General features: G+C 38.3%; 1 protein-coding gene across 4 annotated transcripts in view; it reads right to left on the bottom strand.

The window, feature by feature from the left end:
* The window catches only part of MRE11 (MRE11 homolog, double strand break repair nuclease), a 64,779-nt gene that overhangs the window by 8,179 nt on the left and 31,301 nt on the right, over positions 1 to 25,299 (bottom strand). For 3 of the 4 annotated variants that reach the window (XM_019923763.3, XM_019923764.3, XM_073808301.1), the window contains 6 exons: positions 24,379 to 24,479; positions 22,997 to 23,170; positions 17,215 to 17,271; positions 9,510 to 9,729; positions 8,512 to 8,595; positions 995 to 1,053 (listed from right to left, as the gene is read on the bottom strand). In XM_019923763.3, coding sequence (XP_019779322.1) covers positions 995 to 1,053; positions 8,512 to 8,595; positions 9,510 to 9,729; positions 17,215 to 17,271; positions 22,997 to 23,170; positions 24,379 to 24,479 — 695 coding nt within the window. Of the gene's footprint in view, positions 1 to 994; positions 1,054 to 2,470; positions 3,170 to 8,511; positions 8,596 to 9,509; positions 9,730 to 17,214; positions 17,272 to 22,996; positions 23,171 to 24,378; positions 24,480 to 25,299 lie in introns of those variants that run through there. The other variant, XM_073808302.1, reaches the window with a different exon arrangement.

Genomic DNA, 25,299 nt, shown 5'->3' with positions numbered 1-25,299 from the left:
GCATTATAAAAGAAAAATCTAGAAGGGAAGCTACCTTGTGGACATGATGATAATTTTGTTTTCAGATATGATCCTGAAGCGATAACAGGCAATAGTTGAATAGGAATAATGAAATGGAACCCAGGATAAAAGTTAGCACCAGTATACCCATATATAATTGTATAATAATGAGAGGAAAAAACAAAAAAACAGAGAAGAAGTTTTCTGGAAGAGGAGGTGGTCAATTGTGTCACATACTCAAGAGATCAAGAAGGAGTGAAATTTAAGAAAATGCTCTGGGGCAGTATGATATAGAGCAACGATTCTCAACTAGGTGTGATTCTTAACTCCCCTTCCCATCCCAGAAACATCTGGACATGTCAGGAGACATTTTGATTATCATAACTAGGGGGGACACCCCAGGCATCTAGTAGGTAGAGGCCAGGGAGGGTGCCTGGGAAGTAAGACACATGTGTTTTGAAAGAGAGGTAACAGGAGAATCAAGCCCATTCTGGACTCTTCTTGGAATCCAAAGGAAGAGCAGAAGTTTCATGTTAAATCTAGAGCTGAACACAGAGGTCCGTAGACTCAGACCTTGTAGCTTGTCTTGAGTCTGGCTTCAGCCATTAAGACACAAGCCAGAGTATTATGAGTATAAGTAACAAAAGGAAGCCAGCAATAAATAAGACCTCTCTACGCACTGAACGCCCATCTTCAATCATAGTTTTTCCGTGCATGGACTCTTTTGGTTCAACGTTATTATCCTTAAAAATATTACTGGGTACATACATTTATGGGTGTCCAGTCATGCGATGCATTATTAAAGAAAGAAAAAGAGAAACCCTCCTCCCTCGCAGAAACCCTAGAAGCCCTCAGTCTAGATAATCAGTAAAGTTCTCTGCAGTTTTAATGTTCCACATTTTTTCTTCTTTTATTTACTTTGCAGACCAAAGAACTGACAATCATAATGTAGGAAACATCAATTGGTACACAATTAGAAAACTTTTTTTCTTACCTCTGAATAATTCTTAGTAGCAACATTTTGGGAGGGCTGCTGTCTTGCAGCTTTAAAGGCTATAATGAAAAAGATGAAACATCCATTATGTTATTCTTAAAAAAGCTTAGAAAAATTTGCACACTTCTTTAGCTGAAGGTTTCCTAAGTCCTACCTGCAAAAAATCCATGATGACTGATTATAAAACCACTTAATATGCTTTAAAATCGGGAGATGGAATTATATGTCTAACTACCAGTCTCATATGATTTCCCGGTTTACTCAAAGTAGTAAGCAGTGTTCATAAATACACCTACACTAAAAATATTTTATAGAAAAATACCTGAAGGATAAAATCTGATCACCTAATGGACTGAACTCCAAATACAGTGAAAGTAACCCTCCTCAGGTCTGCCTTCTCTTATAGTTGGCAATCTCTTTCCCTGTGGGAGCCACATGGTTCCAGTAAGTGCTTCCTTATTCTCCTCTACTTTGTTAGAAATATTCAGTACCTAAGAAATAGTCCAGAGGGAATGCTAGAAAACAGCCTATCTTTCATTCCATGATAACCTTCCTATGAATCCTTACATTTTCAGCTCTGTAAACTTGGTTAGAAACATGAAATTTAGTTCATTTTTATTTTTCCTGAGACCAAAACTATAATATTTTGATTTCACAGTAAGAAATATACATTTGGTCTTCATCCACATTTCTGGCACAGAGCCCCTAAAACCCTAATTTCCTAAAGCAATGAGAGCCATCAAGGTTCTTTTTGTTATGTTAATGAGGTAACTTTGGGACCACAACTGAGGAGGGAGGCTGGTTACCAGGGGAACCAACCAGGAATAGAGGGTTCGAACTTTCAGTCCCATCCCCGATTTCTGGGGAGGGAAGAGGAGCTAGAGGTTGAATCATTCACCAACAGCCAATGATTTAATCAATCATTCCTACGTAGCGGGGCCTCCATAGAAACCCAAAAGGAAGGGGGTTCAGAGAGCTTCCAGGTGGTGAATCAAGATGCTTCCACGTGCCACCATGCTTGGACCCCAAACTCGATGAGGACAGAAGCTCCTCTGTTCTGGGCTTCGCCCTATACATCTCTTCATCTGGCTATTGATTCATATCCTTTCATATCTTTTGTAATAAACCAGTAATCTAGTGAGTAAACTAGTTTCCTGAGTTCTGTGAGCCACTCTAGCAAGTTAACTGAATCCAAGGAGGGAGTCATGGGGACCTCTGATTGATAGCCTATTAGTCAGAAGTACAGATAACAACCTGGACTTGTGACTGGCATCTGAAGTAGAGGGGGACAGTCTTCTGGAACTGAGTCCTTCCCCTGTGGGATCTGATGCTGTCTCTAGGCAGGTAGTGTCAGAATTGAGTTGACTTGCAGGACACCCAGCAGGTGTCTGAGGACTGCTTGGTGGTGTGGGTAACCACCCCCCCTCCCACACACACCCCCCCACCCACACACACCCCCCCACTGGAATTAAGTGCAGATTATTACAAACCTAGAATAAAATTTAAAGAGCCAATTAGAGGTTTAATTTTCTCCTACGCCTTACCAGTTTCCTAATACAAAAAAAAGGTTTCCCCCAAGATAACCCCCAAACTAAACAACAGAGCAAGAGGAGACAAAAAGACAGAGGACTTGAAGAAGTCAAATGCTCAAAGAACCCTACACAGTCCAAAATTCTCCTAGTCAGAAAACTCAGGAATCTTTCCACCTAGCCCAAATTTATGATTTACTCATTTTTCCTATTCCAGGTTCTATCCCCAATCTTAGGATGTCTACCTGAGAGAAAGGAAAGGCAGAAGCAGAGTTCTTACCCACCCTACTCAATCACTAGCCTCACATCCTACTCTACTCAAAAGGCTGGAGAGGGCAACTGAATGCAAAGGCCAGCAATCGTGACTCTTTCAAAAACTATTTCTGCTCAATCGTTATTCACTAATTGACCCCTCAAACTCTGGGCTCCTGGAAGAAACAAGAGCCTTCCTTTCTTTTTATCCCCAATAAATATTTGTGTGATAAATTAACATTATCAGAAAATTAAGCACTCGGTTCTGTTGGGAAGGCAATACATACTGTATTGGGGGTTAAAAGCTCTGGTTTTAGAGTTAGAGCCATGTGGACTCACTAGCTGGGTGACAGTGGCCAAGTTCCTTGGCTTCTTCAAGTCTCGGTTTCCCCACCTATAAAACAGTGTTAATAATACTTGATGCTGAAAATTGTTGACAGGATAAAAAGAGGTGGTTAATGTAATTTGTTTTGGCAAGCGCCTAGATGTAGTAGGTCTTCAAATGATTTCGCTAGTAATAGTGGATGGAGTAGCAGCAGTGGTAACCATGGTATAAATTAAATGCAAAGACAGAGGCTTCTTTTATTAACTTAGTCACTATCCTCTGCAGACAAACTTCAGTGGAAAAGTCTGGGCTGATAACGCTCATTCACAACCGCTGCTGGCTATAAGTGTAACATCTACCTTTCCCAATAAAACTCCAGTACTATTATACAAATCTCTACACTCCATGGAGCTTGTTATAATAGGATTGAACATTTATTTATCTCTTCATTCCTCCACTTATAATACGAACGTAGAAGCTATAGTTTAAAGTTGCTTTTTTTTTTGTAACCAAGCTTCATTTTTTAAAAAAAATTTTTCATTGCTTTTATTTATTTATTTACATCTTTATTGGAGTGTAATTGCTTTACAATGGTGTGTTAGTTTCTGCTTTATAACAAAGTGAATCAGTTATACATGTACATATGTTCCGGTATCTCTTCCCTCTTGCGTCTCCCTCCCTCCCACCCTCCCTATCCCACCCCTCCAGGCGGTCACAAAGCTGATCTCTCTGTGCTATGCGGCTGCTTCCCACTAGCTATCTACCTTACGTTTGGTAGTGTATATATGTCCATGCCTCTCTCTCGCTTTGTCACAGATTACCCTTCCCCCTTCCCATATCCTCAAGTCCATTCTCTAGTAGGTCTGTGTCTTTATTCCTGTCTTACCCCTAGGTTCTTCATGACATTTCTTTTTTTCTTAAATTCCATATATATGTGTTAGCATACGGTATTTGTCTTTCTCTTTCTGACTTACTTCACTCTGTAGGACAGACTCTAGGTCTATCCACCTCATTACAAATAGCTCAATTTCGTTTCTTTTTATGGCTGGGTAATATTCCATTGTATATATGTGCCACATCTTCTTTATCCATTCATCCGATGATGGACACTTGGGTTGTTTCCATCTCCGGGCTATTGTAAATAGAGCTGCAATGAACATTTTGGTACATGGCTCTTTTTGAATTATGGTTTTCTCAGGGTATATGCCCAGTAGTGGGATTGCTGGGTCATATGGTAGTTCTATTTATAGTTTTTTAAGGAACCTCCATACTGTTCTCCACAGTGGCTGTATCAATTTACATTCCCACCAGCAGTGCAAGAGTGTTCCCTTTTCTCCACACCCTCGCCAGCATTTGTTTCTAGATTTTGTGATGATGGCCATTCTGACCGGTGTGAGATGATCTCTCATTGTAGTTTTGATTTGCTTTTCTCTAATGATTAATGATGTTTAGCATTCTTTCATGTGTTTGTTGGCAATCTGTATATCATCTTTGGAGAAATGTCTATTTAGGTCTTCTGCCCATTTTTGGATTGGGTTGTTTGTTGTTTTGATATTGAGCTGCATGAGCTCCTTGTAAAATTTGGAGATTAATCCTTTGTCAGTTGCTTCATTTGCAAATATTTTCTCCCATTCTGAGGGTTGTCTTTTCGTCTTGTTTATGGTTTCCTTTGCTGTGCAAAAGCTTTGAAGTTTCATTAGGTCCCATTTGTTTATTTTTGTTTTTATTTCCATTTCTCTAGGAGGTGGGTCAAAAAGGATCTTGTTGTGATTTATGTCATAGAGTGTTCTGCCTGTGTTCTCCTCTAAGAGTTTGATAGTTTCTGGCCTTACATTTAGGTCTTTAATCCATTTTGAGCTTATTTTTGTGTATGGTGTTAGGGAAAGTTGCTGTCATCCCAAACTTATAGTAACTATAGTTAGTACTCCATGGTTATTTTGTCAGAGACCATATTAAAAAGTCAGTTCCGTTCTTCAAAAAAAGGCCAATGTTGGAGTTAAACTGCAAAACCATTGGACCAAATCAACTGCATAAAAGACAAATTTAGACTGATTTATAGAAACATCCATTATCATGAGTTAATTGTAAACACTGTCACTAATACTAACAGCAGCAGTCATTTATTGGATTCTTTCTAAGTGCTGTGCTCAGTAATGGTTATGCATAGCTCATTTAACACTTATAACTACTCTGGGAAGTTAGTACTCCTCCTCCAGTGGGAGGACACAGTGAATAGGTCATACATTTATTTAATTGAAGTCTTAGAAGGAAAGAAAAAGAATAGCACAGAGGTAATAACTGAAGAGATAAGAGCAAAGGATTTCTAGAAATGATAAAAGGCACCAATTCACAGTTTCATGAAACCCCATAAATCCTAAGCAGGATAAAAAGAATCCCATATCTAGATTCATCATAGTGAAAGTACAGAACACCAGAGATGGCCAGCCGGAGGAGAAACAGACTACTTCAAATAAAGCAACAAGCTAAACTAAGAGCTGATTGCTACTTTTTTTTTTTTTGCGGTACGCGGGCCTCTCACTGTTGTGGCCTCTCCCGTTGCGGAGCACAGGCTCCGGACGCGCAGGCTCAGTGGCCATGGCTCACGGGCCCAGCCGCTCCGCGGCATGTGGGATCTTCCCAGATCGGGGCATGAACCCGTGTCCCCTGCATCGGCAGGCGGACTCTCAACCACTGCGCCACCAGGCAAGCCCAATAGCTGATTTCTTAATGACAACAATGGAAACCTGAAGACTCAATCTGAGTGATTAATTCTGCCCACTGGTGTCAAGGAAAGTTTCACATAAAACAACAAAGCCATGATGAGAAAAGGCAGTTTGGGCTAAGGTAAAGGCAGGTAATTTACAAAGTCTATACCTCTGTGTTGCACTCTGACCAACTTTTGGTAGTTTAACATGGAAGTGTTCATATTTTACTCATGATCCTTTTCTAACGCCCTCTGTTTTCTCTTTTTTTATAATAGCTCATATATATATATATATATATATATAAACATTTCACAAAAGCCTACTATGTGCCAGGCTTTTGGCTTTCCTTTTTTTTTGGCTGTACTGCGTGGCCTGCAGGATCTTAGTTCCCCAACCAGGGATTGAACCCGGGCCCTTGGTGGAGTCCTAACCACTGGACCACCAGGGAATTCCAAGGCTTTTTGCTTTTAATCCCCAGAGTAATCCAGTATGGCAAGATTATTCCCAATGCACACGTAAGCAAACTAGGAGAGTGAGTGACTTGTCCAAAGTCACAAAGCTTTTTACACGTTAAACTCATCCCAGATCGTTTACCGTGCTGCCTTTTTTCGCTTCCTTTTCCCTTCTCTGCTTTTATCTTACACCTTCCAAGAATGTCACAGCATCTTTCTAAATGCCATTTTCTAAAGGCAACAGAGACAATATACTTCTAAAGTCAAAAGATAAGGATCTCAGCTGGCCCTACTCAAGTACTGAATAATCCTTGAATAAAAACATAGCAGCAGAACTTTTGATAAGAAGGTTCTTTAAGAATCATTTAATAGAGCTGATGTTTTTATCCATTCTCCAATGTCATCTGTCATCCAGAAAATATTGAAAACTTCCTCTGATGGAGTCACAACTCACTTCCTTCTGAGGCAGCTTACACCATCTTTATGTTTGTTGATAGATTATTCCGTATAATGCAAAGACTTCTCTACTGAGAGCCAGTAGCTCAACCTCTAATCTTCTCTTGCTCTGGAAACTAACAGTAGAGTGGTTACCTACTCACTCTGAAGGCCAGAGAATGTGGGATCAATTCAAGCTCTAGAATTTACTAGTTGTGAGACCTTGGGTAAGTTGCCTATCTTTTCAAAGCCTCAGTTCCCTTTTCTGTAAAACAGAGAAATAGTAAGTGCCTATCCCACTGAGCTGTTGAGAGGCCTGCAGTAATCGTCACATAAGTATTAGCTATTATTAGTACTATTAGTGGTTTTATCAACCTAGGGCAAATTACTTAGCTCAATTCCCTCGTCTATAAGAGAGGGAGTAGGTGAAATTGTTCTTAAGCCTCCCAGGTCCACTTTATCACATAATAAACTTAAATCTGTGTGTGATTAGCTTTTCCATCTATCCTCATTAGGTTGGTAGTTCTTAACCTGGAGCCCATAGATAGGCTTCATGGGGGTCCCTGAGCCCTTTGAAATGGAGTACAATTGCATATGACTACTTATTTAAAGATAGGAGACATAGCTTTCAGAATCCATAACTTAAAATAGATTTAAAACCACTGTCTTTAGAACTATACAAATCAAATCTATTCGATCTTTGATATAACAGAACTTAATTTCTGTAAAGACTTGAATTTTTCCCAGGTTAGATATCCTAAGTTCCTTCTATCAAATTTTTTATATTATATGGTTTCTCTTCTGAATGATCATATAAAGTTGACATCTTTCTTGAAATACGGTTTCAAAAGATGAGCACAGTATTCTTGGCATGATACATCCAATTAGTACGAGGGAGAACTTCCTTGCTGTAAAGAAGCATTACTTCTATTAATAATGCTTAAGGCACCATTAGATTTGGACAGTTAGATCAACCTGCACAACCTTAGTGACCTAAGTCTTTCTTACTTGGTTCCCGACTAATATCATATACTTCTCTGAGCAGCTGTCCTTTTGGACATAAATGCAGTTTATATTTACCCTTGATAAATTTCATCTTGTGAGATTTAGTCCAACTCTCCAATCTGTCAAAAATTAATCTCAAATAATAAGATAATATAAATAAAATACATCTGGATATACTCTGAATGGTAGGGAGAAAAATATATCACCACCTATTTTAACATATATTTTAAATCTGACTTACAACTTACAACACAGATCTGACTTACAACTTCCTCTGATCTCATAAACTGTAATATTAAAAATAGTTTATAAATTTCTATATTAAATTATTACTAAAATAGTTTATAAAAATAGGTTCCCTTAGTTTGAGGCTAATTTTTAGACCACAGCAACATACACAAAATCAATTCAAAGAATCCTAACTATAACTTCCCTTAAATGCAGCTCACATGACTCTATACTAACAGTAGAGATGGACAAAAACAGCATGAGGAAAGAAAGTTTACAGTACATTAAGGAGCAGTTCCTTCTCTCTTAATCATTGTTGATACACTGACCAACTGCCTTTTCCATGTCTTAGTGATCCCTCTATAAAAGGGAAATAACCAAATTTGTCTAAAGTGGGATATAAAAATTAATTTTTAGAGCCCACCCTCTTCAGTAGCCTCCATGAATGGCAAAGGTCTTTTAAATCAGCATAATTTATCCTGTGATTCAACACAAACCGGTAAGGTTTACTCATGGGCTTTCCTGAGTCTTCCTGTGTTGGAATTTATAAGTACCTGCTAGGTGATCTTTTGCAGTCTATACTCACCATCTATAATAGACATATTTCTAGATGTTGACATAGTGGCCTTTGAACTTCTGCCTCGAGTAGAAGTCTCCAGAGCAGCGCCTGCTGTTAGAATAATGAGCGGTCAGTATACCAGTCCATCAGTGGCTAAGGATTTTTTTGTTTTTTTTAAAAAAACACCACTAAATAAAGTTATGTCAAAACATAGTTTATGTGTAAAATGTCAAACATATATATAAGAAGAAACATCTAGAGTCTGATCAATCAATTTTCAGAGACTATTCTTAGGCCGCACTTGGTTCATATTGTTCCAATTACAATGTAAGGAAAAAATTTATAAATGTAAGGATAATGAAAACAATTATCACTAGAAGATGGGGATTTCTCTCCTGGGAGATTTTTAACTAAAGTACTACCCACTTTAACAGCTTAAAATTCCGACAGATAAATATTTAATAGAAAAATAATTTAAAACTATTCCTAGGGATGGATTTCTATAATGCATCAGGAAGTCACTGGATGACTATCTCCTATTATTTGGCCTATTCAATGACAACAGTATCACATTAGACACAATGATGGCAATTAATTTAATGACTGCTTTAAAAAATCAAATTGTGTAGGGGCAGTTTTCAAAAATAATAATTTTTATAATCCGGAGTTTTCTTCCTGCTGTTAGTGGGCATTAGCTAGACGTTTTCCTTAAGTGTTTGCCTCACTATTACTTTGTACATGTGAGAGTAAACATGTCTATTAAATGTTCCCAATGTGTGAGAAGCACTATGAAATTCTTTAAAAAAAGAACGTGTTAAGAACTATTCAAACTATATGTGCATGTGGCCATTCAGAATTTATATACGTGAAATGTACATGTTGGAACTACATTAAAGACCATTTTTATGCATTGTAAAAATAAATTTTTAAAGGACCGTGTAACTCAATTCTGCCAATATGAACACAATTCTGAATTTCCCACACAACTGCCAAGTGTGAATGTGTAAGAAAGACTCAGTGCTAACCTCTTCCTCTCTGAGATCCTCCTCTTGACACTGGATTCTGCCCTCTTCCTCCTCTCTGGCCTCTTCCTCGGCCTCTTCCTTTGTTGGCTGCTGCTGTGATGCTGTCATCAGAGTCATCAGCCATCTGTTCTGCCAAATCTATACTCATAAGGTCATCAGCACTAAAGGCGGAAGCAGCTTCCTCTGACTGAGATCTGAGGGCTCTGGCCCTACTCATGGCCTAAGAGGGATGACAAGAGGAAAATACACATCAGTAGACAATGAAGCAGCCTAAAAGTCATTAATCCAGCCACTCAGATGGACATTTCATATTGCCAAACTGTCTAAACTATTATTTTTCACTAATCATGCTAAAACATGTAAAACAGGAGAAGCTCCCTCCCCCATCAATCAAATTCAGTGCCTACGATTTGTTAGATCAATTTACAATACTACTGATACCTGTAAAATGAGACCTTTTGAAAATGTGTATCAGGAACCATAAAATTTCACAGAATCAAAAGTTTCAGAACTGGGAGGAATGTTGGCAATCGCCCCTAACGCAACACCGCCATTTGTAAGAGACTGTCATCATTTGAGCTACTTTGTACAATGGGCTCTTGATAAATAACAAGAAAAAAAACTGGAGGTCGGTGGGGAGCTGGAGGCTGCCGCGGGCAGCCGGCACACCTGGCTTGGCCGTAACCCCGTCCGGGGCCTGGTGGGACCGCAAGGGCCCGTGGCCGAGCCAGCTCCGTTACCTCTGACTTACAAGGATGTGGCCGCTTATTTCTCCGAGGAAGAATGGCGGAATCTAGAGGCACGGCAGAAGGAGCTTTACAAGCAAGTAATGAGAACCAATTATGAGATTCTTGTTTCTCTAGTGAAGAACCAATTAAAGTAACGGAATCTATAGAGAAAGAAAAATAATCTTGTGTCATGAACCCCGTGCCACCCCAAAAGAATGTTCCAAGCATCAAGATCACATGGATGTGGACTTCCCTGGTGGCGCAGTGGTTAAGATTCCGCCTGCAAATGCAGGGGACATGGGTTCAAGCCCTGGAAGATCCCACATGCTGTGGAGCAACTAAGCCCACTCACCACAACTACTGAAGCCCACTCACCACAACTATTGAAGCCCAGGCACCTAGAGCCTGTTCTCCATAACAAGAGAAGCCACCACAATGAGAAGCCTGCGCACAACAGTGAAGAGTAGTGCCTGCTTGATGCAACTAGAGAAAATCCACATGCGGCAATGAAGACCCAACAAAAGATCAAATGGATACGAAGTGCTGTATTAGTGTGGGTTTGGTTTGCATTTCCTTCGTGGCTAATCATGTTAAGCATCTTCTCATTTGTGTATCTTTTAGGAGAAATGTCTATTCAAATAGTTTGCCCATTTTTGAAGTGGGCTATTTGTCTTTTTATTGTTGGGTTATAAGTGTTCCCTATTTGTTCTGAATATCGAACTCTTATCAGATATATGATTTGCAGATATTTTCTCCGTTTCCTGGGTTGTCTGTTCCCTTTTTGATGGTGTCCTTTGATGCACAAAAGTTTTTAAGTTTTGATGAATCAAGTTTATTTTTTCTTTTGTTGCTTGAGCTTTTGGTGTCATATCTAAGAAGTCATTGCCTAATCCAGAGTCACAAAGATCCACTCCTATATTTTCTTCTAAGAGTTTTATGGTTTTAATGCATATATTTAGGTCTTTGATCCTTTTTTTTCCCTTCTTGGATCCATTTTGAGCTAATTTTTTTATACTGTGTGATATAGGGATCCAGCCTCTTTTGCATATGGATATCCAGTTGTCCCTACACCATTTGTTGAAAAGACTGTTCTTTCCCCCATTGAATTATCTTGGCACCCTTCTGGAAAACCAATTAACCATAAATGTCAGAGTTTATTTCTGGATTCTTGATTCTGTTTCATGGATCTACTTGTCTAGCCTTATCCCAGTACCACACTGTTTTAATTACCATTGCTTTAGCATCAGTTTGTCAATTTCTGCCAAAAAAAAAAAAAAAAAGGCAGATGGGGTTTGGGGATTACTGTCATCTAAACAGTACTAAGTCTTCCAATTCATGAACATGGGATATCATTTCATTTATTTAGTACTTTTTTTTAGGACTTTAAAAATTACTTTCAGCAGCATTTTATGATTTTTATTGTGCAAGTCTTATGTTTCTTTTATTGGGTTTATTCCTAAGTATTTTACTCTTTTTGATGTTCTTGTAAATGGACTTGTTTTCTTAAATTTTTTTTGAAAAATAGTTTTATTTTAAAAGATGCTGAGAGTTTAACCCAGATGAAGACTGAGAATAGGTGTATGGATTTATATTTTTTAATTAATTTTTGTTGGAGTATAGTTGCTTTACAATGTTGTGTTAGTTTCTGCTGTACAGCAAAGTGAATCAGTTATACATATACGTATATCCCCTCTGTTTTAGATTTCCTTCCCATTTAGGTCACCAAAGAGCATTGAGTAGAGCTCCCTGTGTTATACAGTAGGTTTTCATTAGTTATCTATTTTATATACAGTAGTGTATATATGTCAATCCTAGTCTCCCAATTCATCTCACCCTCCCTTCCCCCCTTGGTGTCCATATGTTTGTTCTCTACATCTATGTCTCTATTTCTGCTTTGCAAATAAGTTCACCTGTACCATTTTTCTAGATTCCACATATAAGCGATATTATATGATATTTGTTTTAGGTGTATGGATTTAAATAAAAGATAGTGATTCCTTTTTTCATGAAACTAAAAAAAAAGAAAAGAAAAAAACCCACCAAAAATAGCTGCTATCTCTGGGTGATGAAATTTTAGGGTGCTTTTTGTTTTCTTCACTATTATTGAATATTTCAAATTTGCTACAATGTACGTTTTCTAAAATATTACTTTTGTAATCAGAAAAACATAAGCAATAATCTCTTACAAATATATAGTAAAAAGAATTAGGTAGAACAAAACAGTTGAACGCCTGGAAAATAATAAAAACGTGAGGGCCAAGATTTTAACTTAATAAATTTTAATTTGATAAGAAACTGTCTAGAAAAGACAAGTTTGAGACTTAATGAAATACCCTAACTCTGAAATGAATATAGATTTTCTGATTAAAAACAGAATAAGAGCAATGCTGCCCTGATCTCTTCCTTTAAACCTATCAAAATGTAACAAGGAGAACAAAAATTTTAAAAATATCTTTTTGAATAAAATTAGAAAATTGCTCCACCCACAAAACACAAAACCTAGGAGAAAGAGCTAATGGGTATAGTGAATATTTGGCCTAGCTAAGGGAGAAAGTTGAGAAGAGTTTCAGACAGTGTAGAGAGCTCCAAAATTGATCTACCCGTGCCAAGAGGCCATGACAACAGTCCCTCTTGCTTGGAATGACTAGTTCTGGGTCTAAGAACAGGCATCTAGAGCTTTTCTAAGCTCTGTGTGGTGCCATGAAATATGGAGAGACAGGGCTAGATGAGGAGATAAGCACAGAGCAGGCAGGGCAGAAGCAGGAGTGCAGCGGGTGGGGAGAGGTGGAGGTAACACAGCTTCACGCTGATGAACTTGCTGAAGTGAAACAACAGCTAAGTCACTACGGGAACGGCTCAACATGGCATTACAACTCCAAAAGAACAAAACTTTAGGGAATACAACCAAAAAGATACAAAGAAAAAATAGTTGAAAAAGATTTCAATTCATCTTTCTTGTCCCAGATGAATTACAGTCAGTCATAATTTTCAGACTCCGTATATGCAAATTCACCTACTTGCCAAAATTTATTTCTAACTCCTGATGCATTTGTGGTCATTCATGGACACGTGCAGAGAGGTGCAAATTCTGAATCGCCTGACACACACCTTCCCAGATGAGGTCGAACGAGGCGACACTCAGCCTTCTTCAAACGAGTATCCTTTTCACAGTACGTTTAGTGCCGTGTTCACAATTTTGTGCTTTCAGCTGGGGATTTTACTTTTAAAACGGCCCCCAGTGTAGTGCTGAAGCGCTGTCTAGGGTTCTTAAGTGCAAGAAGCTGTGATGTGCCTTATGGAGGAAACACATGTGTGATATATGCTTCATTAAGGCATGCACTGAATGGGCCACAAGTTCAATGCTAATGAATCAATGATATATATTGAGTAAGGTCTTAAAACAGAAACACACATGGAAAGGGTTATGTATTAATCAGTTAACAAAAATGTTGTAACCAGTGGCTGGCAGGAACCTATTCCTATATTTCCCCTAGGAGCAACAGTTCAGTGTTCACTCAGTGTTTACAGTGACTTTATAGAACACAACTACCATGAATAACAAGAACTAGCTCTACATTAAAAAATACATATACAGGGACTTCCCTGGTGGCACAGCGGTTAAGAATCTGCCTGCCAATGCAGGGGACAAGGGTTTGAGCCCTGGTCTGGGAAGATCCCACATGCCTCAGAGCAACTAAGCTCGTGCACCACAACTACTGAGCCTGCACTCTAGAGCCCATGAGCCACAACTACTGAGCCCACGTGCCACAACCACTGAAGCCCATGCTCCTAGAGCCTGTGCTCCGCAACAAGAGAAGCCACCACGATGAGAAGCCCGTGCACCACAAGGAAGAGTAGCCCCCGCTCGCTGCAACTAGAGAAAGCCCGCGCACAGCAACGAAGACCCAATGCAGCCAAAAATAAATAAATAAATTTATAAAATAAAATTAAAAATATATATATTTAAAAGAAAAAAGGAGACCTAAATTAGATAATAAGGTAGATCTAGCTGATACATGTTGAACTCTGTACTCTGAAAATAAACAATATACTTCTTTTCAAGACCCCATGAAATGTTTTAACCAATATATAATGGGATGCTAAGAAAAACATCAATCCTAAATAGTAAAAAGAATATTATCATACTTTCTAATCACAATGCAATAAAATTAGAAATTAATAAGACAAAAGCCTGGACTCCAAACTGCAAAACAAAACAAAAATTGTAGAATACCTAGAAAATGATAATAAAAATACTGCATACCAGAACACATGAAACAATTTTAAAATGAATTGTTAAATTAAAGCAAAGAAAGGAGAATGGAGGGGAAAAAAGATGTAAGGAAAATTAAAAGAATTGTGATAAAACACTTTGCTCAATTCTAAGTAATTTGGAAAATAAATGACCTAAACTGAATCAAAAAAAGATAGACAGTCTCAACAGACTAATTAACAACATTTTGAGAAAATTCTTAAAAGAACTACACTCCCGAAAAGGATCACAACCAGAAAGTTTCACAGGTAAATTCTACCAAATCTTCAAAGAACAGATGATTCCATGGCTATTTCAATAGGAACAGAGCATAAAGAAAGAAAGCTTTCAGCTGGTTTTTATAAAGCCAGCATAACATGGTACTGAAAACTGACAAAGGACTGCATGTACAAAAGGAAAATTACAGTATCCTACTCATGAATATCAAAGCAAACAAAAGGAATCCCGGGGCGCATGGAAAGACCAGTACACCTATTATCAGGGGCTTCACAATGTGATACTAAGGTTGGGTCAATAATAGGATAGAAAATAATATAATTCACCATATTAACAGAACACAGGAGGAAGAAACCTGCATGCTTATCTTCACAGATGCCAACAAGCTCTTAATTCATTACCCATTCTGGATTTAAACAAACAAACAAAAAACTCTCAGGAACAAGTGGATACTTCTTTTATATAACGAAACGAGTGCTCTTATAAACCAATTAGAAAAAGACCAATGCCCTAGACAAAAGAAAAAAATATTCTATGCAAAGAACATGATCAGGTGTTTCATATAAATATAACTTATTAAACATAAAAATTGCTCAGACTCACTAGTAATACAAGTAGTATGAGTTAAAAGCAACAGTAAGAAATAATTTCTCACCACTTAGATTTGTAAAGATCAAAAGATGTAGTAATATGTCATGGCCGGAAGGATGCAGGGAAATAAGCACTCCCTAATACTATTGGTCGGGAGAGGAACTGGTGTAACATATTTGGAGTGACTTGGCAGAATCTAACAAAATTTAAAACACACATGCCTTTTTATGATTATTACTTCTTTGAATGAATTATCATCATTGCCAAATTTCATACTTTGCCTTTGTCTAAATACTACATCTTCATTTTAGCATCTCAAACATTATACTCAGATAATACTTCATCTTTCTGTACAACAGACTGTGGACTTTACTGGTATCTTTGAACTACATTACTTCTATGAATTTACCTCATGAGTGGAGGCATAGGGCCAATGGCAAGACAATGTTTCCATATACTTTTTGCGAGATTTAAAAATATACTACCCTAGTATTACTGTACTTTTTTGTAGTAATATATATGTAACATAAAAATTAACCATTTTAACCATTTTTTTTAACATCTTTATTGGTGTATAATTGCTTTACAATGGTGTGTTAGTTTCTGCCCCATAACAAAGTGAATCAGTTATACATACACATATGTTCCCATATCTCTTCCCTCTTGCATCTCCCTCCCTCCCACCCTCCCTATCCCACCCCTCCAGGCGGTCACAAAGCACCGAGCCGATATCCCTGTGCCATGCGGCTGCTTCCCACTAGCTATCTACCTTACGTTTGTTAGTGTGTATATGTCCATGACTCTCTCTCGCCCTGTCACAGCTCACCCTTCCCCCTCCCCATATCCTCAAGTCCGTTCTCCAGTAGGTCTATGTCTTTATTCCTGTCTTACTCCTAGGTTGTCATACAGAGTGAAGTAAGTCAGAAAGAAAAAGACAAATACCGTATGCTAACACATATATATGGAATTTAAGGGAAAAAAAATGTCATGAAGAACCTAGGGGTGAGACATTTTCACCATTTTTAAGTGTGTATTTCAGTGGCATTAGTACATTCACATTGCTGTACAACCACTGCCATCATCCATCACAACTTTTTCATAATCCCAAACCGAAACTCCATACCCATTAAATAACCCTTCATTCCCTAACCACCTCCCCCAAACCCCGATAATCACTCTTCTACTTTCTGTCTGTATGAATTTGACTACTCTAGGTATCTCATGTAAGTGGAATCACACAGTATTTGTTCTTTTATGTCTGACTTACTTCACTTAGTATAATGTTTTGAAGGTTTATCCATGATATAGTATGTTCCATTCTATACTTCAATTTCATTCCTTTTAAGGCTAAAGAATATTCCAATGGATGTATGTATCACATCTGGTTTACCCATTCATCTTTTGATAGACTTTGGATCGTTACTACCTGTGGGCTATTGTAAATAATGTTATGAACACTGGTGTACAAATACATGTTCGAGTCCCTGCTTTCAATTTTTTTTGGTAAATACTCAGAAGTGGAATCACTACATCATGTGGCAATTCTATGTTTAAATTTTATATTATTTTATAATAGCAGTTGGGAATTATTTTCATTAAAAAGAGCTCTTCGGGCTACTATTCCTGCGCCTCCCCTCCATGCCTGCACCCACCACATACACACATGCGCAATTAAGTAGGTTTTCGACAAGAGCAAAAGGGAAAAAAAAGAGAATATCAGCAAGCCGAATACTCGTAGGCCGATTTGGAATAAGTCAAAGGCAGCGGTCCTCAGCCAACGCCTGCTCAGTCCTACCCACCCAAAAGAGATCCTGTGGACTGACTGCTCTAAATAAACCTACTAGTTATTCTGATTTAACAAGCTGACATATAATAAAGGAATTTTCAGAAAAATTACCTCTCGGACTTCATCGTCTTCTTCGTTCTTCTGTCTGCTTTCTCTGAAACGACGTACCTGGATTATAACAGAATAAATCACAAAAATGTTACAAACATGTCTGTTATGTAAATATAAAACTGATTAACTGATGTTTTCCATTACAACGTAAAATTCGGAAATTCAAGTATAGTTTTGTTTCACAAAAGATTAAAGAAGTCATATTCCCCCAGTGACTTACATTAAAAATTCAGAAATGTACTCTAAGGAAAACTGGCCCTAAGCAAAATGATATTACCTGCTGACCAAATGCTCCAAGTCATTGAAAAACAGCCTGTCGGACTGCAAAGGAGAAAATTCTAATGTCCTATGGGTGTTATAGTTCAGTAAAAGAGCTAAAAACAAAAACCTCTCTTTTAATAGGCTTGAATTATTACACTGCTCAAATCATTCTTGGGCACCTGGCTGCAAGTCATCCAGGAGGCTCTCTGAAATGGTATCTGAAGTGGGTGGGCCCCTGGAGATCCATTTTGCTAACAGCCAACCACCAAATGTTTGCTGTCTGCCAACCCTGGTCCCGGTGCCATGAAGGATACAAAGCTTCCTTTTTTACTGGTTCCTGCTCACAAAGGTCTTATAATATAGTTATATAGCTAAAAATAAACTCCATTTATTTAATAATTTACTCGGCACATATTTCCTGAGCCAAGCTATGTGCCAGGTGCTATTGCAGGAACTGAGAATACAATAATGAACAAAATGGTCAAGAACTCTGCCCTCCATGGAGCTTACAATCAGTGTGTGCGTGTGTGTGTGTGTTACAAAATAAGAAACAAAATAAAAAGTTATGTTGTATTTTAGAAAGTGTATAGGATGAAGTTAATTTACAGCTAGACTGAGAAAGCTCCACCCTTACCTCTGAGGGGCCTCTGGCATTCCCAGGGCCAAATTATTTACTGATGGATTTCAACCTGCATGAGCAGTTAGACAGCGTGGTTTGATTATGCGACCAGAGAGGCGTAAAAGACTCCCTGGAAACTTCTGCACAGATCTTGGTGTTCTGTCCCAGGTTTGCTGTGTGCATATAAGGACATGAGAAACAGACGCCTGGTATCTCTCAGATCCCTACTGCCTGCCTATACTCCTCTTGCTGTACCGTTATCAGTTGCCTTTAAATAAAAACTTTAAGTGAGTATGTTCAGTGGAGTCTTATGAGTCCTTTCAAATATGTGAACCTGTGAAATCTTTGCAAAAGGTGTTAAGTGCTCAGAGAAAAGTAATGCAGGAAGAGGGACAGAGAGTGCGGACAGAGGCTACAGGATGATCATCAAAGGCCTCACGGAGAAAGCAGCAAAGCAAGAAGGTAGCAAAGATTTTAAAAGGTAGGGAATGAACCTTGAAAATAACTGGGGAAAATCATTCCAGTCAAAGGAAAGAATATATGCAAAGGCACTGGGGCAGAAGCATGGTATGTTTAAGAAACAGCAAGGAGGTCGCTGGGCTGGAGCAGACATGAGGATGAAGAAGTAACAGAAACCACATTGAGTTAGGTCTTGGGAGCAACTGTAAGGACTTTTGTTTTTAGGCAGGAGTGACTTCATCTAAACTATGTTAGGATCACCAACAGCTCAGCTGAGCTGAGGACAGAACAGAGTGTGGAGGAAAAGCACAGGCAGAAACAAGGAGACCAGTTTGGAGGCAACAGGAGTAATCTAGGTGAGAAATGGCCAGGCCTTGGACCACTGATAGAGATGAAGGTGGTGAGAAATAGTCACATTCTGTATATATTCTGAAGGTAGAGTTAAAGGATTTCCAGACAGGATATTGGTGACAGAAAAAGAGGAGTCAAAGATAACTTCAAGGTTTACCGCTTGAGCAAATGAAAGAATAGTGCTTCCACTAGAACCCTACAGGTAGAGCAGGGGCTAAGGTTCAGCAATTCAGACTGGGAATGTTGGAAGTTGGAGAGGTCTATTAAACATCCGAGTGGAAGGTCTAGCAGGTTGTTGGCTACATAAGTCTTGAGTTGAGAGGAGATGTTTGGGCTAGACTTTTGAAAAGTCATCACCAGATGACAGTATTTAAAGTCAGGAAGCTGGGTGAGAATACAAAAGGAATATGTAGATGAAGAAGGGGTCCAAGGACTGAGATATGGAGACTCCAACTTAAGAGGCTGGAGAGGTGAGAGGAATCAACAGAGACTGAGAATACACAGACAATGAGCTGGGAAGAAAACCAGAAGAGTGTGGAGCCCTAAAAGCCAATGGAAAAAAGGTTTTAAGAAGAGGTCAAGTGAGATTTAAGATGGAGAATGGACAATGGATTTAGCACCGGAGGTCACTGGTGCTTTGACAAGAGTAAATTCACTGGAAAGAGGGGGTCGAAACCCCTGAATAGATGGATTTAAGAGAAAAATGAAGGCGAAGAATCTGGGCAGCAAATACAGAAAACTCTGTGAAGCAATTCTGCTATAAAAGAGGAAAAAAGAAATAGAATAACAGCGAAAGGGAAATAGGATCTAGGCTCCAGAGTTTCGTTGAAAGAAACAGCAGCATGTTTGTTAAGATTCAGTAGAAGGGGAAGAATACAGGAATAATATTTTTTTAAAAGACGGCACAGCATGTAACAGTACTTGAGGTAGCATGTGATATATCAAAAGCACTGAGTCATTCACAGAAGAGAAATGAGCATCAGAGTAAAAATACCGAGCAGGCATTATGTGTCAGTGTACTGAGGGCTTACATGTATTCTTTTAATCCTCACAACAACCTTGAATGAGGTTCTATTATCCCCATTTCATAGATGAGGAAACTGAGGCACAGAGAGGTTAAATACTTCACTGACAGTTCCATAGCGAGTAAGGTCATCTGGTCTATAGTCCATACTCTTAGCCACCATGCTACACACACACAACCCCCACACCCCCACACACACTCTCTCTCTCTCTCAAAAGTCATGATGTCACTCCAGGTGTGGATGATCATTTTGGGGAGTGGAGGGTGGGAAGGAGGGTTTGTTTGTTTTATTTATTTACTTTTTTAGAGCAGCTTGGGTTCACAGCAGAATTAAAAGGAAGGCACAGAGATTTCCCACATAGCCCTGTCCCATACATGCACAGCCTCCCCTATTAATATCAACATCCCCCACCAGAACTGTACAGTTGTTATAACCGATGAACCGATACTGACACTCCATACTCCATATCACCTAAACTCCTTAAGGTTCACTCTTGGTGGTGTACATTCTATGAGTTTGGACAAATGTATAATGACATGTATACATGTATAACCCACCATTACAGTTTGATACAGAGTAGTTTTACTGTTCTAAAAATCCTCTGTGAATCCACCTTTTCATCCCCTTATCCCATCCCTGCCCAACCACTGACAACCAGTGATTTTTGTACTATGTCCATAGTTTTACTTTTTCTAGAATGTTACATAGCAGGAATCATACATTAAGTTACTTTTTCAGATTGGCTTCTTTCAGTTGGTAATAGTCACTTAAGGTTCCTCCATGTCTTTTAATGGCTTGATAGGTCATTTCTTTTTAGCACAGAATAATATTCCCTTGTCTAGATGTTTCACAGTTTATTCACTTACCTACTGAAGTACATCTTTGTTGCTTCCAAGTTTTGGCAATTATGAATAAAGCTGCTATAAATATCATGTGCAGGTTTTTGTTTAGACATAAGTTTTCAACTCCTTCGGGTAGATACCTAGGAGCACGACTGCTGGAGAGTATGGGAAGAGTATGTTTACTTTTATAAGAAACTGACAAACTGCCTTTCAAAGTGACTGCACCGTTTTGCATTCCCACTCGCAATCTAAGAGTTCCTGCCGCAGCACATCCTCACCAGCATGTGGTGTTGTCGGTGTTCTGGAATTTGGCCGTTCTGACAGGTGTGTAGTGGCATATCTCCTTGCTTTAATTTGCATTTCCCTAATGACATAAGATGTCGAACATCTTTTCATATGCTTAGTTGCCAACTGACTACCTTCCTTGGTCTGGTGAGGTCTTTTGCCCATTTTTTAATTGGATTATTAAATTTTCTTATTGTTGAATTTTAAGAGTTTTTGTATATTTCAGATAATAATCCCTCATCAAATTTGTCTTTTGCAACTATCTTCTCCCAGTCTGTGGCGTGTCTTCTCATTCTCTTCACGTTATTTTTTGCAGAGCAAAAGTTTTTAATTTCAATGTAGTCTAGTTTATCAATTACTTGTTTCATGAATCGTGCTTTTGATGTTGAATCTAAAAAGTCATCACCATATACAAGGTCATCTAGGTTTTCTCCTATGTTATCTCCCAGGAGTTTTGCAGTTTTGCATTTTACATTTAGGGGGTATGGTCATGTTATATTTACGGCACTTGACTGACAAATCCACCCATGCTAAGAATTTATGAACCTAACACATCCAGAGCCACAGAGTAAGGAGTTTTAGAGTGTGGATTATCTGCCTTCCCTGTCAAAGTACCTGGCATTTAATATTACTGGTTGTACATTAGTTGACACCATAAGGCTTTAAAAGAATCATGTTAAATGACTAAAAGCACAAAAGTAAAAGGGAATGAGTTTTAAACACAACATTGTGTTCTTCTGCTCAGAGGGAATTTGGAAAATACTGGAAATGATCCCCTATAATCCCACTACCTGAACATAACCACTGATAATGTTTGGAATATCTTCTTCCATTCTTTGCATACACGCACCCACTCACATATAAAATAAAAATAACTGGGATCACATTGTGTATAGTTTTACCACTTTGGAATTCTTTTCCCACTTAACACTGAAAATACTTTTGCATGTTCTTCAAAAGTGTAATTTTTAATAGCTGCATAGTATTCCATACTGTGTATGTGCCAACATTTATTTTACCAAAACATCTCCAACTTTTCCCCACTGCAGATAACACTGACATAAATTACTCCCCATTCTAAATCTCTCTCTCATTATTGTCTTAGGAAAATCTCCCAGGGCTGAGTTAAAGGACAAATCTTAAGCTTCTTGACATGCTTAAGAAGGCAAAAATGCTTTTCACTGCAGCTGTTCAAACTCTGATACTCCTACCAGCAGAGTACTAAGTATCTTTCTCAAATTGTTGCCACTTTGATAGATAAAAAATACATTTAATTTGAGTTTCTTTGATTATCCTAGGTTAAATACCAGTTTCATATGCCTATTAGCCATTTATATTTCTTTTGTGAACCACCTATTCAGGTCCTCTGTTCATTATTCTATTGAAATGTTTAATATTCTTCTTAAGATTCATAAGAGCCCTTTAATGTAGTAAGAATATTAACCTTTTGTTCTGCCCACATACAAATATTTTCTCCATGTCGATACCTTCTCATTTTGTTCTTTGACAATTTGACATGCAAACATTTAAAAATTTTATGTAGTCAAATCTAAAGAGCTTTTCCTCTGCTTTTATGCTCAGAGGGACTGCATTTCCTAGATGGAATTCAAAATCTCAATCAAAACTTAATAAAAAATTGAGATAAGCAGACATTTTCACCCTATGGGGTTCATTTTAAAGCACTTTCATGATCTTCAAGAGAAGATACTAGCTATGGGCAACAAAACTAACATTCACTGGGTATCAATCATATTTGAGACTGTGTTCTACACACTTATTAGACATTTTCTAATTTAATCCTCACTTTATGATCTCAATTTTATAGATGAGGAAACTAAACAAATCAGTGAAGTTAGTGATTTACCAGAAAGAAACTTAGAGCTACTCTTAAGGAGAGACTATCTAAATAATAGATTTTCCACCCCAAATTAGTTACTCACCTCTTCATCGATTTTATCTTCTAGGGCATCAGTATGACGTTCTTTAAGAAACCGCTGTGTTTTTTCCAACTGATATTTCACTAATTCCTCTATGGCATCTTTTTCTTCCTTGTCCACAAATTCTTGTACTGCTTCACCCATTCCCCTTTCTGTTAGAAGTGAGAGCTGCACGTTCTGTAAGAGACATATAAATCACTGGATGCAGCATCTTCCTTACAAAACAATTCTGTATAAGAAAGGAAAATTACAGAATAATTTTACCAGAGAAAAAGACAGAAAAGTCATCTAGTTATTGGAGGGAAAACACAGCAAAGCAAAATAAATCAATGGACGGTAATGAAGCCTACTGATAAATATTAAGGGCCAGAAAAAGCAAAGTAAAAACAAGAAACAGGGGTAGAGTACAGGACTTGTGAAAATGCAGAGGCCTGAGAGGCTGGGACACAGAGTCCAGAAATAGCAGCTGATGACTAAGAGAGCAGGTTAACCAGTGTGGTAGGCAGAAAAATGGCCCCTAAAGGTGTCCACATCCTAATCTCTGGGACCTGTGAATATGTTACATGGCAAAGGAGAATTAAGGTTACAGATGGAATTAAGGTTGCTAACCAGCTGCTACAAAACTGGGAGATTATCAGGGACTATCCAGGTGGGCCCAGTGCAATCACAAGCATCCTTGAAAACAGAAAGGGAGGCCGAAGAAGGGAGTCACAGAGAAGTATCCGGGGAAATGACGGCCAGACAGATCCAGCGTTGCTTGCTTTGAAGATGGAAGAAGGGGGCCCGGAGCTAAGAAACACGGGTACCTCCAGAAGCTGGAGGAGATGAGGAAATGGAATCTTCCCTACAGCTTCCAGAAAGGAACACAGCCTTGACAACACCTCAGTTTTTGTCCAGTGAGACCAGTGTCTGGTTTCTGACCTACAAAACTGTAAGGTAATAAACCTGTGTTGTTTTAAACCACTAAGTGTGTGGACATTTATTCCAGTAGCTGTAGGAAGCTAATACAACCAGAGGATCTCAAAGTGGCATATACCCACAAAAATAAGAATAGCTTCACCATCCAGTAACTCTGAAATTACATCCAGATGCAAGAAAATTAAATCCTGGATTCAGACTTAGGTAGTAGCGATAAAAAGAAAGAGGATAACAACACTGACAATAATAGACACAATAATAACAATATTAATGACTGACATTAATTAAGCACTTATTTTTCTTGATACGTAATAACTATAAATGAATGTAACTGTCACCTTGCTTACTTCATGGAGACATTCTGAGGATTCATTTTGTTTAAACTATCAATTACACATATCTTAAATTAAAATCTGTTATTATAAGATAGCCATTATCTAAACTGAGAACTGTAACTAAGAAATTACCTTCTCTGCGGTTTGAAAATACTGTTTCACAAGATCTTCTACCCTTAGAGTTGTTACTTCTGAAGGTTTTGTGATGAACTTCCCAAAGTTGATCTCTTCTCCTAGAAAAAAGAAGTCCATGGAAAAAAAAAAAAAGTAGCAGTTTCTTTTTTAATGTTAAAGTGCCCAAACTCACTGAAGGTTGCTGTCAGTGAAGGAGGTATGGCCAAACTTTATCAACTGTCAGTTTGCTCAACCCAGTAAATTTTGAGGCAAAAACATGTCATTTTTGCTAATATCTAGAGTCATTTCCCCAAAGTCTGTATTTCTTTTCCAAATCTCCAAGTAGTATGTCTCTTGGAGCTATTCTCACAGAGTGGTCCACAGATCTCTGGGAGTCCCCCATACTGGTTCAGGGGGCTTAAGGTCAAACGTACTTTCATAATAATACTAAGACGTTATTTATCTCTTCCACCGTATTGACATTTGCACCGATGATACAAAAGCAGTCGTGGGTAAAACTGCCGGTTCCTTGGGATGAGTCAAGGCAGTGTCTCTGAGTTCTACTGAGAGTCATCACTTTGTACTCACGGTTCAAAACAAGACAAAACAAAAAGCCAGTTTCACATAAGAATGTCCTTGATGAAACAGCAAAAATTATTAATTTAATTAAATCTTGGCCATTAAACACAAACCTTTTTAATATTCTGTGAGACAAATGGGAAGTAGGTTTAAAGCACATTTGCTTCATTCCTAGGCAGGATGGTTGTCTCAAAAAACAGCAGGTACGGAATAAAAAGAATACTGGGCAAGAAGTCAAAAAGCATTAGGGTCCAGTAGGTGCTCTGCTCATAACCTTTGTCAGGGAAATGAATATTAACTGTCTAGCACGTGTGTGACCTGGTGTGGAAAACACAATGATAAAATGACAGGATGCCGCCC

The sequence above is a fragment of the Tursiops truncatus genome, chromosome 8 (assembly GCF_011762595.2).
Source record: "Tursiops truncatus isolate mTurTru1 chromosome 8, mTurTru1.mat.Y, whole genome shotgun sequence".
Classification (NCBI taxonomy): Eukaryota; Metazoa; Chordata; class Mammalia; order Artiodactyla; family Delphinidae; genus Tursiops; species Tursiops truncatus.
The sequence above is the reverse complement of the archived record's forward strand: the minus strand, read 5'-3'. Positions and strand labels throughout refer to the sequence as shown.